Source organism: Martes martes, assembly GCF_963455335.1.
Source record: "Martes martes genome assembly, chromosome: 10".
NCBI lineage: Eukaryota > Metazoa > Chordata > Mammalia > Carnivora > Mustelidae > Martes > Martes martes.
The window spans coordinates 73,770,028-73,789,172 of record NC_137898.1 but is presented as its reverse complement, the minus strand read 5'-3'; the positions used below and the strand labels follow the sequence as shown (position 1 = coordinate 73,789,172).

Genomic DNA, 19,145 nt, shown 5'->3' with positions numbered 1-19,145 from the left:
CATGATCCCGGGGTTCTGGAGTCGAGCCCCTCTTTGGGCTCCCTGCTCAATGGGGGTGTCTGCTTCTTCTTCATCTGCCCCTCCTTGTGTGCTCTTGCTTGCTCTCTCTCTTAAATAAATAAATAAAATACTTAAAAAAAGAGAGAGAGGAAAGGAATGAACATAACCAAAAGGAGAATGGTCAGGTTGAGTAGATGGTGAATTCCAGCAAAGACTGCCTTGGTCACTGCTTTTCTAATTTTCATATGTTTTTCAGTCTTTTTATTCATGTTATAATTTTTGTTGTTTCAAAATACTGTATTTGTAAAATCATTTATAAAATCATCATAGCTGCGATATACTTAAAATATACTATTTTTGTAATATACTAAAGTTAATTATTTGGTAACTTGAAGAGTAATTTAAAAATACGTCCTTAGCTAACCAGGAAAAGTAATTTTGGATGCCAAAATTTGAATATCTTTAAAATAAAAATAAAGCACACTGTCAAATTTCCAAAGCTTTCAAAATCTTAATTTTTCTTCAAGATTTCCGTATGCAGTGGGGATCTTTTTTAATGTTCTGCATAATCTATCACTTGATGCATTATCCCCATGAGGTAGATCTTACTTAACTTTTCATTAATAACAACACAAAACACAGAAAGTTGAATGGTGATCTTAGGTCACAGAATATGAAACAATCAGAATGGTATTTTAGGGTTGTTGGCTTTCCTGCCTGATTAATTATCTTAGAGTCTTTTATGTGGTCTTACTTAAGGAGAAATTGAAAAGTAAACATGTGTAGGGTCTAATTGCTGCATATTAACTATTTTCAGACCAAAGGAATTGCAAGCTTCCGGTTCCTCTTACTATGTTTGTATAAAATATCTCTGTAAATCAGCAATGCCTATTTTATCCAGTCTCAGTCAAATCAAATATGATCCCTATACTTTCCCATTTGTGTTTGACGATATAGCAAAAGTACTCATTATTATAGTATATACTGAAGTGAAAAGTAGCATATAATAGTATGCATGCCTAATAGAGTTGAAATAAAGGCTGTGAAATTCAAGAATAATTGGAAAGATTGATATGTTCTTCCCTACCATGTATTTGTAGTATTTGTTTAAGGGCTAACACTCTTGGTTTAGTCCCATAGTAAAGAATTCATTAAAAGTTGTAGGATTTCTCAATTGCTCCTAAGTAAGATATATGAAAAGCACTTTTCAGATAAATACTATGGAAAGTTAATAAGAAAAAGAGGCTGTTTTCTCACACTGTGTCCTCTGATTTCAATTTCATTTTCATCTTCCTTTTTCCCCCTTAATTTATTTCAGAGGGCTGCTGAAGTATCAAGCTAATTTAGATACCCACCCTCCTGGCTGCATCAATCCTAATGGAACCCGGTACCAGAATGCTCACTTACCAGACCACAGCTTGGAACAGCTTCATGAATCTTTCCCTGGAGGACTTTCAAAACCAGATGAACTTACCAAAAACAGATCCGTGAACATTTGTATGGAAGAGCCCAGATTTCAAGCTAATTTTCCACAGGTCAGATTAATTTTATATCTTTGATGGTCTCCTCAAAGTCCATATTTTCATAATTATTGACCAGCATTGTATTTAAACACATTTTGAAGGTTTATAAAGGAATTATAGAACATTTCAGGGTGTTTCAACTGTGAGATAGCACCTATTTTTCCATTAAAGGCAGCTGGCAGGTCAAGGAAAAAGACCTATGATATTACAGAATATAGAAAATTCCTCCTTAAATGGCCATACAATCTTTGCATACTGTGGCACTGGTGCTTGCCAAAAGAGAGGTGACAAAGATATTTTCCCTATCCATGAGAAAAGTAGGTTGAATAATAAAAGCAATAGTGAAAGAACTAATACTAATTGTAATTATTATTATGGTATAGCATAATATTATGGTATGATATTATGTATATAATAAATGATAAATCATAAAATCAATTTATTGAATGTATGGTATCATCTGCTAGGTACTGTGCTAAAATGTATTGCATGCATAATTTCTTTTAATATTCACAATAGCCCATTGAAGCAATTACTATCATCCTTAATTTTCTGATGAAGAAATTGTGACTTAAATACATAAAATACCTTGAGCAAACTCTACAACCTAATATAAGCAGAAGTAGAGTCCAAAACTAGGTCTTTGACTAAAACGCTTGCTCTTGGAAAACTTCTTACTCAAATACCCAGCAAGTGGTTCCATAAGGGCCCTAATCTTCCCATGTGGGTATGGGAGCTGCCCATGTGGAAATTAACACTCTTTGCCTATGGGGCAGTGATGTCAAATGTCTCTTTTCAGAAGGGAAGAAAGAAGAGTCCAAAAGTAGATTGAATTTGTAGATGACTTTGGAATATATGTTAGTCTTGTGTTTATTTTTAATAATAACCCCTAGGTTTCTCATAGACTTCACAATTTCACAGATTTCCTGGCTTCAGACAGTGTTGTTAGGCAGGACAGGTGTTGTGACTTCCGTTTTACTTATGTGGAACTTAATGCTCGAAGGGTAAGTGCCTGTCCCAAAGGTACAAGCCTGCTGCATTACAGGGCTTGTCTTGTGATGCCTACTACCTACACAGCAACCAACTAAATATCAGGAAGAGGTATGATCCATCTGTGTGGAAGGAGAAAGATCTGAAATAGATATGTAAACAAGATTTTAAAAAGTAACCATTAAAATAAGTTTGGGTCAGAGGCCCCTCAGTGATGGGGGAAATATGGCGTGCAGTTCTAGGAAAAGGGTTGGTCACACAGGACAGGCTTCTGTACTTCTGAGCATATGCAGTGGGTTATCCTGGGATCGGGGCTATCCATCCAGCATGCATGCAAAATTGTCACACTTTTCAAGTTCTATATAATACCTTCTGCGCATATTATTTTTTATGTAAAAGTAAGTTGTAAGCAACATGCTTAGTATATCCTATATTTTAAAATAATTCATATACATATTTTATATTGTATATGCATTATGGATGTGTACATTATGCATGTATATTATGTACAGTAAAAATAGCCAAGGTTGAGTAAAAGGCATAGCATAAGAAAAGCAGTCAATGATATTGTAATAGTGATGTAATAGAACAGCTGGTAACCATACTTTAGTGAACATAGGATAATGTATAAACTTGTCAAATCACTAAGTTGTACAACTGAAACTAATGTAACATTGGGTCAACTACACTCAAGTAAAAAGTAAATAAATAAAAAATGATGTAAAAAAAAACCTAAAAAACCCTTACTTGACATTTTGAATAATTCCAGTTACTCCTGGAAATTAAAACATTTTATTACCTTATTATACAATCATACATATATCCAGGATTTTTTTTTTTAACAAATATTGGACTGGCACATTTTTTTCTAAAACCGTCTTCAGATTTATTTGAGTATTTAATTTCCTTGTCTTTTCTTTTTAGATGAAGATATTTTATATACATTCATTATGTGTTTATTCTGTATGCACAGGAAGAAATATGAAACAAAGTAGACATACCTATTGATGTGTCACATTACATTTTATTTATATTTAGTTTTGTTTGAATAAGTTGCGGTGAGCATCTTATTTTTTTAAAATATTTTGTTTATTTATTTGACAGAGATCACAAGTAGGCAGAGAGGCAGGCAAAGAGAGAGAGGGGGAAGCAGGCTCCCTGCTGAGCAGAGAGCCCGATGTGGGGCTTGATCCCAGGACCCTGAGATCATGACCTGAGCCGAAGGCAGAGACTTTAACCCACTGAGCCACTCAGGCACCCCATTTTTAAAAAATTTTTTTTTCATTTTATTTTTTTTCTTTTCAGTGTTCCAGAATTCATTGTTTATGCTCCACACCCAATGCTCCATGCAATATGTGCCCTCCATAATACCCACCACTAGGTGCCATCCCCCACCCCCCTCCCCTCCAAAACCCTCAGTTTGTTTCTTACTTTTTACTGGTTTTTCTTTGCATTTTGTCATTTAAAATACAGATTATAATACCATTATTGTAATGTATGAAATTTACAATTGAGCAAGATATAAATATTTCTACAACACAAATATTTCTTAAAGTATATTTTAAAAATTCTCCATCAGACTTGGCTTTGGATTTCTGGACCCCTGTGCCTATATTGTGCTGAAAGACTTTACAGGTGTATCCGGAGCAATAAACCAGTTACCATCATCTCGGTCATAAGTCATCCCTCAGATGTCATGGAAATCCGAATGATCAAAGAAAACTTTAAAGCAAGACCTGGCCAGGTGAGTCAGTGTTCAGCAACTTTTATATATGTATGTATTTATTTTAATTTTTTTAACGGGGAATGGGGCAGAGGGGGAGGGAGAGAGAGACTCTTAAGCAGGCCCAGTGCGGAGCTGGACACTGGGCTCAGTCTCACAAGCCTGAGATCATGACCTGAGCTGAAATCAAGAGTCAGATGCTTCACTGACTAGCCCCCTAGGCACCCCAAATTCTCTATCTTTATATAATTTTTAAAAAATTAGTATTCATGCCATCATTACAATGCTTACACTTCTTTTTTGATCATTTAAAAATTATGTTTGTTGTTTTTTAGTATATTATTCTACATTGTCCCAGTGTGTCTGCATTAGAAAACCATCCATTTACCCTCACAATGGTAAGAAACTTGTTTTTGATTCTTCAAATTTTTTAGAGTGACATGCAACTTTTTCTTTCATGTGTATATTCTACCTTATCCTAAAAATCATTCAAGGTCATCACAATATCCTAAATGTTTAAGTAAGCCATTTTTTTTTATACAAAGTAATAATATCTGTTCAGAAACATTGTAGCTCTTTATTATTTTTGGGCACTACAATTCAGGAAGCAAAATATTAAAATGTATTAAAACCTAATGATTCAAAATGCAGAAAATTTCCTGGGTATTTACATTTTTTCTTTTATGAAATTGTACCAAAATATATTATGTATGGTTTTTTTTAGAGAGATGCAACCTAATGGCAAAGAGGGTACTCTGAGTTGAGGTGGAAGCATAAGAAAATCCAAGCAGAGTTTAGAAAAGAAAAAGCCCATTGTAATTGGTGCCCAGACTGTGTGTGAGGGAGGAATAGGAAAATAAAATTGAAAAAGCAAAATGGATAAATAATGGGTGGGGGAGAGATCTAGCTAAGTAATGGCTTCACCAAATATTTTTAGCTTATCAGACATTGTTTAACATTCTTTTTTGCATTATAAATATAGCATGAGCTCATTATTAAAAAGTAAACAATTTACCTTTTCTCATTTCCTCCACTTTTCAATCCTCTTTCTTCTCCAGAATTTGGCATATATTCTTCTAGACATTTTCCTATGTACTTAGACATATATAGATGTTTGCCATTCATTTGCTGCATCATTTGGTTTATAATTTTCTCTTTTCACTCGGCAATATATCATGGACAACTTTCCATGTTACTATATTTGCATATGCTTCATTCTTTTTTAATGACTGCCTAATATTTCACAGTAGGATATACTGTAATTTATTTAATATTTCCCATTGATGATGGAGACTTGTGATTTTTTTTCTAATTTCTAGCAAAAGTAAGAACAGGACCCACATGTTTAAATATATGCTTAAGATATGCAAATAAAATTGAACAGATGGGGGGACAGAAAAATCACTGGGTGCTTAAGTGCTGGAATGTAGGGGTGGGACTATGCTGGGAATGGCAACCTCTTTTTTTTTCAAGATTGATTTATTTATTTGAGCGAGGCCGGGCAGGGGCAGACTCTGTGATGAGCATGGAGCCCAACGTGGAGCTCAAGCTCATGACCCCGAGATCACGGCTGGAGCCAAAACAAGAGTTGGGCACTTAACCAACTGTGCCACCCAGGCGCTCCAAGAATAGCAACCGTTTTCAGATTTGATGTGTTAGGTTGAAAACTCAAAAACCTTGGCCATGTTACTTCATCTTTCTGTGCATTTGTTTCCTCAGAGTAATATTGTGATAAAAACAGTATCTATTCCGAGGTATGTCATGTGTTTAAGGAACTCCCACAAGTAAAGCATATAGAACAAAACCTGGAATATAGAAGGTGCAAGGTACATGTAAATATATGCTAACAATTATTATCATTTTTATTTTCATTGTGAATTTGCCCCTCGAGAACACGTACTTGTGAAGACAGGCCCAAAAAATCTATATTTAAGGGATAAAAGAAACAGGAAGGAAGTATCAAGTGGTTAGAGAAAAAAAACAGACATGATTTGTTCAACAGCATTTCTTCAAAGGAAAAATATATTTTTGCTTCAATTCCTTCAAATTTTGCATTCTGTTTGTAGGTAGCAAACTTATTTATAGCGATTAAGGAAAGGTGGTTTAGCATCTAGTGAAATGATTGACAGCATTCCATTTTATCAAGAAAGATGGCAGCACTGACTTACCTTGAGGAAGAAATTAACTTACCGTTGTTTCTTCAATCTGAAGATAGATGAGTATTGTCCAGACACCCTTTCATCTGGAGCCATGTGGGCGGCTAGCTAGAGTGAGAGGGGAAATGTGTTGTTATGAGGAACAGTGAAAACTTAGTTGCCCTCATGGGCTTCAAAGTCAGGACCACAGAGTCCAGGACCCAGCCATCACCAGGAGCCAAGTAGGCATATCATGCCCTTCACTGCTCTAAGATGTGCATACCCTACAATGTGGTTTAATATTGTCCTAATTCCAGGAGACCTTAGGATTCTTGGCAAGTAAATATGACAAACAAAGCTGCTTGTGGGATGTTTCCGCAGAATCATGAAGGCATTCTCACACAATCGCATCCACTATCATCAGAAGCACTGTGTTTGGTTCTGGTAGTTGTAAGATACATTTCCATTTCTCTGACTGCATCCCGTAAACATGAAGTTAGTAACTTTAAAAACAAGGGGAAGAATGCAACAGGGAGAAAGTGTGCATGTACGTTTGTCTTTAAGTAATTTAAAGAGTTTGGACTACTGTTGGGGTCATATGAAATTTACTTCTGAAGTTAATCTTTCTTTGTGTGAGGCTCTTTTTTTCCCCAGCTTTAGTGAGGTGTAATTGAAAAATGAAAAACTGTATACATTTAAGGTGTGCGACTCGAGACTTTCGTTTGAAAATAATTTCTTCACCATAGCATTAAATAGAGAATTTGGAATAAAAAAGGAAGGTAGCTGCTGAATGCTAGATACAGAGAAGAGAGGGCTTTTTGTTTTTTGTTTTTACAAAAATATTTCCCAACATACGCAAAAGTAGAGAGAATGGTGTAATGGACTGCCATGTTCTCAACACCCAGCTTCAGTACAAACAGAGAAGATAGTTTACTTTTTAGCATATATTTTATCACTAAAAATATTTATGTTTCTCAAAACAGAAAATCGAAGAATTTTTCTCTTATGGCACATGTCAAGAAGAGGCTTCTTAATCTATTGTCTTTGGGTTGTCCTAAATTCCTTTCGCAGGGCAAAAGGTGAAATTCAGAAAAGAGTGGTTTATAGGACATAAGGGCTCCGGTGGCCTGACCTGCTTGCCAAGAAGGTGATTGGGGCAAGGGCTGTGATAGCTCTGTGGCTGGCTGCAGGCAGAGTTGGGAGGAAGGTAAAAGTCAGGGAAGGGGACAGACCAGAGGAAGAGAAACCAGAAGTAGGAGCCAGAGTTGGGAAAAGGAGAACAATTATAGGTGATGCAAAATGGCAGTGAGTAGTCACACAAAGAGCACGAACTTGACAGTTCAGCCCCAGCTCTGTCACTCATGGGTTCTGTGCCTAGAGGGTGTATCTGGAGGTGGTCAGTATTTGGTACCTACACTCTTGTTATTTTTAATCATCTCAGAATGTTTCCTTTTAATTTGGATTTTTGCTTTCACTTCTGCAATTACATTTTTTGTTTTGTTTTATTTATTTTTTATTTTTATTTTATTTATTCATTTATTTTTTGAGTGGCGGGAATAAGACATCCAACATGTGGTTTTTCAACTGAAAATGAAAAATTTGGGGATATCACGGTAGTCTCAGCTTTTGAAAATCTGTCATGTAGATGAAGAATTAGACATTTTTCCTTTGGGATCCCAAGGTGGAGAAATAAGACCAATAGTAAAAAGTTTTAGAGAAATGTATTTTGATTCAACATGATAAAGACATTTCTAACAGTGAGACCCGTCCAGAAACTTAGGAAGCCACCTCCCTGGAATGTTGAGAAGGAGCTTTGTGTTAAATCAGGTCTTTTCAACCTTGGCATTATTGACATTTTGGGTCAGATACTTCTTTGATGTGGCACGTTGTCCTGTACATTATAAGGTGTTTATCAACATTGGTAGCCACTATCCACTAGCTGCCAACAGTACCCCCGACTTGTGACAATGAGAAATATCTCCAGACATTGCCAAATAACCCTGGAGGGGCAGAATTGCCAGCAGTTGAGAACCGTTATACTCGATTAGTAGTTGCCCAACACAGCTTACAGTGCCCTTAGAATAGTTCTTCCATGGTTCTTACAGTGCTCTCGATGAGAAGGGAGAATTTAGGAGGTGGTAGAGAAGGTGAAGGGTCACAGTGCCTAACTGTGTTCTGGGGACCCAGATCTCACATCAGTGGGAACACATCTCTTTCAACTAGCCTGAGGATGAGGGTTCTACTCATGGATATCGTCACCTAAAAAAAAAAAAAAAAAAAAAAATTTTTTTTTTTTCCACTCAACTAAAATCCTTTTTGGAGTTCCATAGAAATTATTTTGGCTACTCTGAGTTCCAGAATACCATCATGTGGTAGAGAGCTTTGAAAGAGAATTTGAGTCCTTTCAAATTCATAATTATTTTCCATATTTGTAGTCATCCACTCCCAAATAATAGGGTTTGGATATGAATTGAAAGAAAAGGTAGGATATGGGATTCCTGGTGGCTCAGTCAGTTAGACATCTGCCATTGGCTCAGGTCATGATCCCAGGGTCCTGGGATTGAGTCTCATTTCAGGCTCCCTGCTCAATGGGGACGTCTGCCTCTCCTTCTGCATTTTCCTCTCCTCCTGCTCATGCTGTCTCTCACACTCTCTCTCTCTCTCAAGTAAATAAATAAATAAAATTTTTTAAAAAAAGAAGTTCAGATAGCTATATAAAGATAAAACAAGTTATTCAAGAGCTAAAATGATGTAAAAATATTCTCTGATATTTGACCTTTTTGTCATATGAATGAAAGATTATTATTTTTTTCCCTATGGAATCCTAAGATGTGAGACTGGGAACAACAGTGCATTATTCTTGGAGAACAAACAATGGTTTAGTGCCTACTTTGGGAAATAGGATGTGTTTGCCTGGGTGGTGGGGAGACAGCCGAGCTCTTCACTTCAGTGAGGCTTTGTTGGGTATACAGCACTCCTGAGTCTCCTTAAGAGCAAGCAGCCTGCTGTAGCAAAGGACCGTCACCCTTTCCCCTGACGCTGGAGACAGCCTGGTGAGCCCTCAGCACTACGGCCTTGAGTCCAGTGCAGGCTTGTTTCAGAAGATGCAAGTTCATTAGTGCATTGAATGGAGGCAAAAGTTTGAGTGCCTGGAGTTCTATACTCCTCTCAGTTTTCCTTCTTTCTTACTTTTGTCAATCAAGAAAAGATTTTTCCTTATTCCTTCTGCTTCTTCCAGGCTACTTCTTCAAGTCTCATCAAGGAACGTGGTCCTTTGAAAATGCTCTGAGAAAAAAAGGAGAAAGAAAAAGTAATTTTCTATGACCTAAAGTAGTTTGGAAAATACTGTTTGATATATATCGCTTAGAAATTCATAGAGCCTCTTAACATATTAATAGTTCTAGAAGTTCTTTCAATTTTATTCACCTATTTACTTAATACTTAATACTTACTTTATACTTTTACTTAATACTTAATACTTTCTCACTTTCCCTCTTTTGGGTCTTGGCATAAACTAGTCTGTTTGCCTTGAGAACCAGCCTCTGCTGCTTCTACTAGTTCACACTCCAAATGCCTGAGCCTCTCTTTGCCTGGGTAACTCCTTTCATCCTTCCCACCTCATTTAACGTCATTCACTTCTTGAGAAGGCTTCACCAACCCTTCCTATTAGGTTGTTTCTTGACCTTTCCTTCTTATATGTGCCTGTGTACGTCTTCAACACCAGTGCCATTAGATTATTTGGTTAATGCCTCCTTACTTCTAACCAAAAGGTCCAGGAGCCCTTTCAAAGATGCATTCACAGCAATGTGTAAACCTGGCGATTCACAGACCTGTACCCCTGGGGCTAATAATACATTATATGTTTATAAAAAATTAAAAAAATATTATTAAAAAAAAAGATGCATTCGTAGCACAGTGTCTGGGATACAGAGTAACCCAGTGTAAATTTGTTGAAAAAGTGAAAGAACACCTAATCTATAGCTAGCATTTGTGATCTAGCTTGAGAAGTACTTTATAGATAGATTCTCTTTTCCTCCGTCTTGTTGTTGTTGTCATTGTTTTGTTTTGGCATACTCTTATTTGGAAGGTGAAGCTGGAGAAGAGGAAGTTATAGCGATTAAAGAAAAAGGAGAAATGCTTATGGCTGAAGTGGTTTTCTGATAAAGACTAGATTGCCAGCTCTGTTCTGAGTCTAATCTGTAAGGTCATGGTGGCTATTTTTCTTGAGCTCAGAAGAGGAGGGGGGATGTACTCATGACAAAGTTGTTGGGGGAGAAATACCAAAGGCAGAAGGAAACAATCCATGCGTTTTGTCTGGTCAAAAACAATGGGTCCTTTTTCACCTCCCGTTCCATATTACCTAGGCTAACAGTGGAAAATCCTTGTTTCTAATCTCTGTGCTTATCTGACAAATGCTATCAATACTTCTTAGGAAATAGGTCTTCATTTTTTAAGTATAGGTTGTGTATTCACATTTGTTCTTATTTTAAATATCATTTTTTTGGGTATCTGTATCTCATAGTTTAGATTGTAACAATAGTTGGCTTCCAAAAAAAATGTTGAGGCAAAGGAAGTTCTTTTCATCAGGCCATCTGTGTATCATGTACTTGTGTAGGTTTAGGAAATGGTTTGTAGCCTTCCCAGATTTTGGGGGGTTACTGGCTGGCTTACTCCTACTATCCCCCAAGGGAGTTTCTATTTTCATAAGAGGGAAAAGAGGCAAATCTTGCTGCTGCCTAGTAATGAATTTGAGTAAAGCAAACATTTCTAAGCTAAATTTTGCATCATTCTATTATGTTAATGTATTGTCTTTTTCTGCCATTTCTTTCTTTTTTTCTAATTACTTCGACTTGGCACTTACATGTAAAATGCATGCTTCTCAAATATTTTCACTGAATATTTCCCTTAAGGGTTCCTGTGAAATAAAGCAACACAAAACAATTTCCCATTTGCTGATTCCCACTAAGAAGTGCGTAAACACTTTATCTTTGTTAAGGATAACAGTCTGTACTGATTAAGTGCCTAAGAAGTTTTTTTCATAAACTTTGAGAATATTATAGTTTTAATTTTTATTGTATTCCTGTGAGACATGTATTGTTCATCTTGTATGATGCAGAAAATAATGTACCACAGATTAAATAACATGTCCAAAGTCACACAGCTGGTTAGTGGCACAGGTGAGATATAAACACGGACCTCCTTGGCAGAAGGGCACGGTGGTAGCTAGCTGTTCTGTGCTCTCACCTGACTCACCCTCCATCGACGTTCAGGGCGTGTGTGTGTGTGTGTGTGTGTATAAAAGATTTTATTTATTGAGAGAGAGAGAGAGAGCACACGTGCTCACACAAGCGGGGGGGTGGGGGAGCAGAGGAACAGTGAGAGAGAGAGTCTCAAGCAGTCTCTGTTGCGGAGCTGGGAGTCTGATGCAGCGCTGGATCCCACAACGCTGAGATCATGACCAGAGCTGAAATCAGGAGTCAGACGCTTAACTGACTGAGACACCCAGGCATTCCAAAGGCATTCGTATTTCTGAAACTCCTCTTGCTTTTAGGAATCCTTGTTGCTGGAGTCAAACAACAAAAAAGAATTGCCACTGAGGAGAGATGTTTACTGAAAGTATAAAAATGTTAGAGAAAGATACAGTTCAAAGTATTGGATTATCCATGCTCTTCTGTATCCATGCTCTTCTCTATTGTGGAGCATTAAAGGCCCAATTCCCCCACTAGAAAAAAATCCAATGCTTATTTTCATATACTGTGCCAATGTACAGAAAAGTAAATATGTAAAATATACAATTATAAATTCAGTACTGTGACTTTCATTTTTAAACATAGAGATAAAGCTTTTAAAACTGAAAATATTTAAAAAAAAGTACAAAAGATAAGGTATGGGAGCTCTGTAGTAGGTCTCACAATTTTAGTCAAAGTACAACTAAGTTTTGAGTACTGATTTAATTAGGAATCCAGAGGTTGGAGTGTTAATTGCTTAAAGTGTTTTCAGTGTTTCTAACACTTGACGTTAACTTTCCTACACAAGGAAGACGTGTTAATCTGCTGGGTTTTCCTAGGAAGTGGTGATTGTTTCCTGCTAATGCTCCTGGTTCTCTCCAGCAGAACCACCAAGCATGTGTTTGCTGACAGGATTATGGTGATCAGAGGCCATTGTGTAGTGTTAGACCGTGGATTTTGGAATCCTACCACTTGGATTGGAGGTCTAGATCCCCCATTTAGTACTATGACTACTGACATCCTTAACTTTGGTTCACTTCTTTATTAAATGTGGTTAATAATAGTAAGTTCTCCATGCAGTTACTCCCCATCTTCATTAGAAAGATATAATCAAGATCTAAGCACGGTGCTTGGCATATACTAAGTTTGCAGTAAGAACTGTTACGGTTCTTTTTTTTTTTTTTTTTTAAGATTTTATCTATTTATTTGACAGAGATCACAAGTAGGCAGAGAGGCAGGCTGAGAGAAAGGGGGGAAGCAGGCTTCCTGCTGAGCAGAGAGCCCGATGCAGGGCTCGATTCCAGGACCCTGAGATCATGACCCGAGTGGAAGGCAGAGGCTTAACCCACTGAGCCACCCAGGTGTCCCAAGCTGTTATAGTTCTTATTTCAGAGAATGGCTGGAGAACCAACACAGGGTTAAACTGAATTGTTTTGTTTTGTTTGCCTCATTCTGCAGCATGCAGTAACTAAGTTCTGTCCACAGATTGGTTGAGAAACAGTCATTTGAGGGAACTGAAGATTTGCCTCCCGTGGTTCACTAGCCTATAGAATGAATGTCTTAGGTTGGGTTTCCTGGGAAACAGACTGAAAGGTAAAGATTTTTCTGAGGGAGGTTGTGGGAGTGTGCTCAGGACAACGTTGGTAAGGAGTGAGGGACTGAGAACACACCACAGAGTTCGAACCATGATAAAGTCTCAAGAGAGGCCTCCTCAGGCCTGATGGGAGCTCTGCCTGAAACGAGAATTCAGAGTTGTCCTATGTGGAGGTCAAGAGGACAAACCTTCGTACTCTCCGATTGACCAGTTGTTGGAGGTCAGATATCCCTAGGGAGAGGCACTTAGAGGCACGGAAGGTTTCTTCTGTGGCTAGCAGTTCCTGGGGAGGGCCTCAGTAATGAGCTTTGCAGGAAACCCTTGGAACAGCTGGGAGATTGAGGAATTAGTGTTTTGATCCTGAAAATTGGGAGGCATTGGGGGGTTTGGGGGGTTGGGGAAGACAGAAGGTCTGAGCAAAGCACCACAGTTCCCACCACAAATAACATTTAAATGCATGTCTTTTAACTTATTTATTTATATTCAATTATATATTTATAAATATATTAAGAAGTGTAGTAAATATATCTTTTGTGAGAAAAGTCTTTTTTAAAACTTGAAATTGAATATGAGATACATAAGAAAATCTTAGCCTATATAAATTCATTGAATTTTAAAAATGTATAGTCCAAGAGTATTAGGAGGCACAAACTCCCAGCTATAAAATAAGTAAGTCACAGAGGTGGGAAGTTTAGCTTAGGGAATATTGTCAGTAAGATTGTAATAACTTTGTATGGTGGCACGTGGTGCTTATGCTTATCATGGTGAGCATTTTATAATGTATATAATTGTTAAGTCACCATGTTGCATACTTGAGACCAATATAATATTTATGTCAACTATACATCAATTAAAAATCAACTTGTAGTCCAAACACCAACTTTGGTTTTTTGTTTATTATTGGGGAAAGTGTGTATCTAAAGCACAGATTCTTTAAGGGATCAAAGGAACCAAAGTGACACCATTGATGACAAAGTTAGATCCAGAATTCATGTTTTCAGATTCTTCTCCCTCTTTGGAACTTTATGGGCTTCAGATCTGGGTAGAATTTTCTATTTTGTTCTTCAACTCTGTAATGGATCTTTAACAGTGCTTTTCAGCCATGTTCTGTAATTACCAAAGTTTGGATTTTTTACCAAAACAAATCTTCTATTAGGGCATGCTTTTACCTCATTTAGATATGCAACTCAGATGTGGATTTTAAAAAGCCCAGATTTAAGAAAGCATGAAAACCACTGCTTCCTATGAAATGGAACATCTCGTAGGAATTACCTGAGATGGACATTAATTCTGTTCCCTGGTATTCTTCATGGATTCTTGATTAAAGAAATGACATAGACTCTGCTTTTTTATGGATGTAATTGATTGCAGTTTGTGTGAATACCTCTATATCCTTTCGTTATTATTCGTATTCAGAAATAACATGTGCTTTCCTGACATCTGTATTTGAAGTTGTGTGATTCATTATTTTTAAGCCGGGATAACCCGATTTCACATATTTTTCCATGAGTCAGAGGCAAGTCTAGCTGTTAGTTTGTTATTGTCTGTGCTTTTTCATAGCAAGCCTGCACTTGCCATCATTTTGCTGCTTTGTATTTTTAATCTCTTAACCAGTTGCTTTGGGAATAGTCTTTCCAGTTTTCAATGAAAACCAGACAAGAATGGTCATGGATTCCTTAAAGATTGGCAAAGTTTTTGTTATGATTATTTATTTCATTTCATGGGTTTAAATACAACCAGGAAGTCTGCATCAGCTGTTTTGATCTTGGGTCTTGCTTTCATTTGTGTAATTTCTTAAAGAAAAAAAAATGGTTTTTCTCTAGGGCTTCACAAAAATTTTGCTTGGGAAGCTTAGAAACTCAGCTGGGATAGATGATAGATTAGCAAGGCAACGATGTGTCTTACCCATAGACCAGACACATTGGTAGAAATTGCCCCAAAAAGGTCAATAATGTTCATGAAACATAACAGGATAGCTAACTCCCTGAACATTAAACATGATCTAACTGCTCTAGTTTGGCTCCTTTCCAGGGGAAAAGAAAATATTCCTTCAGTGCCTAATGAGGCTTTGTGTGATAAATATGAACGTAAATAGGCCAGTGTATTTAGAGAAAACCAGCTGTTTAATATTAAACTTGATTTATCCTATTGGTATTTTTAGATGCCTCCTTTTACCTAGGTACAAAAGAGAGTATGATGAATAAAAGCTCCCTTCTAGACTCACATCTCTTTCCAGCTACTGCCCCATTTCTCGGTTCTTCAGTTCTGTTTCTCTCATTTTCTCTTAAATCCACCGACGTTTTGCCCACAGCACCCTACAAAAACACTGCCAAGGTCAGCAATGACCATGTGATTGCTGAGTCCAGTGATCAGTTCCCAGTCCTTGATGGGCTTGACCTCTCAGCAGCGTTTGGCACAGAGGACCACTTGGTTTATTGAAATACTTTTTTCATTTTGTTTCCAGGACATCCAACTCACCTGGTTTTTCTCCTCATTTTCTGGCTTTTGCTCAGTCTCTTTTTGCTGTTTCTTGTCATTTCCACGACCTCTAAATATCAGAACACTCCAGTGTCCATTCCTTGAACCCCCTTTCCTCTCTAGCTAAACTCATTTCTCTGATGATCTCAGGCAGGGTTACTGATGCATCTGGGTGCTATCTTCTCCCAAATGTGTATTTCCAGCCCTGCCTCCAACACTAAAATTCAAGCTCATGTATCCAGTTGTCTGCCAGAAACTTCCACTTGGACGTCTAAAGGACAACCTTGCATGTCTAAAACTGAACTCCCAACCTTCAACCTCTCAAATCTATTTCATTCACAGACTTCCCCACCTCAGTTAATGCCAACTCCATTATTCAGGTTGCTCAGGCTCAAAACCTATATATTAATCTTGATTTTTATCATTTTAAAAATATAGTCAATAATCTGTCCACACATTTCCTTTGCTCTGCCTTCAAAACTTGTCCACCATTTCCACAGTGGCCCCTGGTCCAGTCTACCACCATCTGGATAACCGGCTAATTCATCTCCCTCTCTCTGCCCTTGTTCACCTACATTTATTCTTAACAAGCAGCCAGAGTGATGATTTTAAAATGAAAATCAGATCATGTCATTTCTCTATTAAAACTGGCCGGTTTTCACCCTGAGTTATACCTAACGGCTATTGATTTGCATCTGTATAAATGTGTGTGTGTCAATGTGTGTGAACGGGAGAGGGGAGGTCAGTGTGGCTGGAATACACTAAGGAAAAGGGAGGATGGTAGGAGATACTGGAAAAGTCATGAGGGGTCAGATCATATGAAGTTTATAGAATATTGTGAAGACTCTGGATTCTACTTTGAGTGTGGAGGGGCCACTGGAGGCTTCTGAGTAGAGAAATGGCATGATCTGATTTACTTTTAATAGGGGTTACTCTTGCGGCTGTGTTAAGATTCAGTGAATGGAAATGAGCGGAAGGAGGGAGACCATGTAGAAGGGCATCCAGTTGGGCATCCATCTGAGGTATGATGATGGCTTGGACCAGGATGGTGGCAGTGGAGCCGGTGAGAAGTGGTCAGATTCAGAGTACATTTTAAGTGAGCGCTAACAGGATTTGCTAATAGCCTGGGTATGGAATGTGCAATAGAAGAGTCAAGGTTATCTCCCAGGTATTTGGTCTGAGCAACTGGGACCTCATTGAACAAGGGAAGGCCATGGGGAGAGCAAGTCCTGATGAGTGTTTGTAGAGCTCAGTTTTGGAATGTAAATTTGAGACGGCATTTAGTGGGCTTTCATTAAATATTTGCGGGGCCAATCAGCGAAGTCACTGATCTCAATAATCACAGCCCTCCTTTTCACTGTACAGGTTACTCCTACACCTAGAACCCCTTCTGGCCCACCTCTATTTGTCTTTGGGTTTGGGGAGGAGGAGTTGCCTGGCTTGTGCTTGGGGTCAGATGATTCTGGGGGTCAGATTATCCCATATACAGATGTGAACATAAGTCTTCTTTTTCTTTCTTTTTTTTTTTCAATCATAAGCTGAACTCCAGGTTCCTTCTATTGCCTCTAAGGTCTGTTGTGAGGGAAAGATGGGCTTGCTTCTCAAGGTGATCCCCCTTATGAAAATAGTGGAATTTAAGCTTCATATGTTTCTTTCTATCAGTTTCCCAAACACCATTACATTTCACCATGCCAAATTTTGTTGACACCTCTCCATTGTTGATATACCCCATGTCATCTTTGCTGTTTTAGTTTGTGTTTTTTTATGCCTAAACCATCATTTTAGTGTTTTGTTTTTTTGAGGGAGTTGAGATAAATATGTACTTTCCTTCACAGTTCATAAACATTTCATTTATATACTCTTCCAGGATCTTTCTGTTTAAGATGGAATCTATTTTTTCATGCAAATATACAAGTAAACACTAATTTTTTTCTTCAAGGAAACAAATAGACATTAAAATATTGTATTTGTCAAAATGTTTAGAGTCGTGATGTTGCATTAATTGTGATGGGTTCTGTGTTCCTGGCTCATTATCTCTTCTCTTACTTTTAGAACAATCCTCATTTGTGAAATTGCATGAGCTCCTAGTATAGTCTCTGGAACACTTTGGATTCATGTTTGAATGTATGAATAAATTATAGAAGAATTGCCCATTGTTGAAGTCCTTATTCATTCTCAGGTTAATTCTCCAATATTTTACTGAACTGATATTTGAATGCATACCTGCTGTAGGTAAGGTGCTATGGATTATACAGTACTGACTTAGAAATATTTCTTGACCTCAAGACATTGTAAAATGCAGAGAGAAATTTTATAAAATGAAGGAAGTTGACCATAATAAAGGGTACAAAAGTGAAATAATTTAGGGGGTCAAGGAAGTGAGGAATTTCATGGCAGGGAAATTTAGGATTTGTTTATCAAAGTGGTGGCATTTAAGATGGGTCTTAAAGAATTGCTAGGGTACAATATGATAAATGGGAATGGAGTCATTCTAAATGAGTAGACTAATAAGTGGGAAAGTGAGAGACCAGGGAAATGTATTAGCTGATCCATATTGGCTTAGGTGGATTAGAGTGGTCAAGGAGGAATAAGGAATATAAAGTTGGAAAGAATTTGGAACAGGTGTTTTTGGTATAGACCCTAGGAAAGAAGGGGGTGTTTTTCCTTAGGTGGACACAAAAGGTTAATCAATAGGAGATGGCTGTAATCAGACATTTTCTTTGGTAAGATTATTTTAGAGGACTCGAAAGTTGATTGCATGCTGGCAGGAAGAAATATATATAATATTCCTCTGAGGTTTGAGCTTCTGTCCTGATAAGGGCCTAAGTTTTATGTCCAGACATAAGAGAATCAGAAAGAGAGGACAATTTGAGAAGTAAGATATTGAGAATTTTAAACATAAAACATTTAGAGTGAATTTCAGGTGGAAACATGCAGCAGGCATAGAAGCTAGAGCTTTGGAAGAAGGGGTTAAAAATAAGACCTGACAATAATAATTAAAGACTCATATTCTGTGATCATTTTCTGTGGCTTAACAAATTTGTTATATTGAAAATAGAGTGTTTAATAAAGTACCATCTACTTTAGAATCATTTTTATTTATTATTGCAGGATGTTGATTTAAAAACAAGCACATTGTGGCTTTGAACTTTCTTTTTCCATGTTGAATAAATCATTGTGCAGTGACATCATTTTTACATTTAGTTCTCAAATGTAAGATGATTATGTAATATCTGTCTATATTTCTGTGGGACTGTTATAAAATCATTAGTCATTTGAGCACTTTAAAAACTCAGTGCCATATTGAACAAATAATTGGAAGGAAAACATTTTTACTCAAGGATATCAAAATAGAAATTCCTCCAGATCTGTTCTCTCATACAAATTTGGTCACTTTATTTTCTTATCCTTAAACTGGGTGATGTATATTTTGGTGCATATATTATGGTCAGCATGATCCGTACTCTTTTTCTT

At 37.3% G+C, this 19,145-nt stretch overlaps 1 protein-coding gene across 1 annotated transcript in view; it reads left to right on the top strand.

The window, feature by feature from the left end:
* NOX4 (NADPH oxidase 4) overlaps nucleotides 1-19,145 on the top strand; it is a 161,155-nt gene that overhangs the window by 65,319 nt on the left and 76,691 nt on the right. Inside the window, exons 10-12 of the mRNA XM_080816132.1 lie at nucleotides 1,319-1,535; nucleotides 4,093-4,257; nucleotides 4,572-4,634. Of these exons, the coding sequence (XP_080672258.1) occupies nucleotides 1,319-1,535; nucleotides 4,093-4,257; nucleotides 4,572-4,634 (445 nt within the window). The remainder of the gene's footprint in view (nucleotides 1-1,318; nucleotides 1,536-4,092; nucleotides 4,258-4,571; nucleotides 4,635-19,145) is intronic.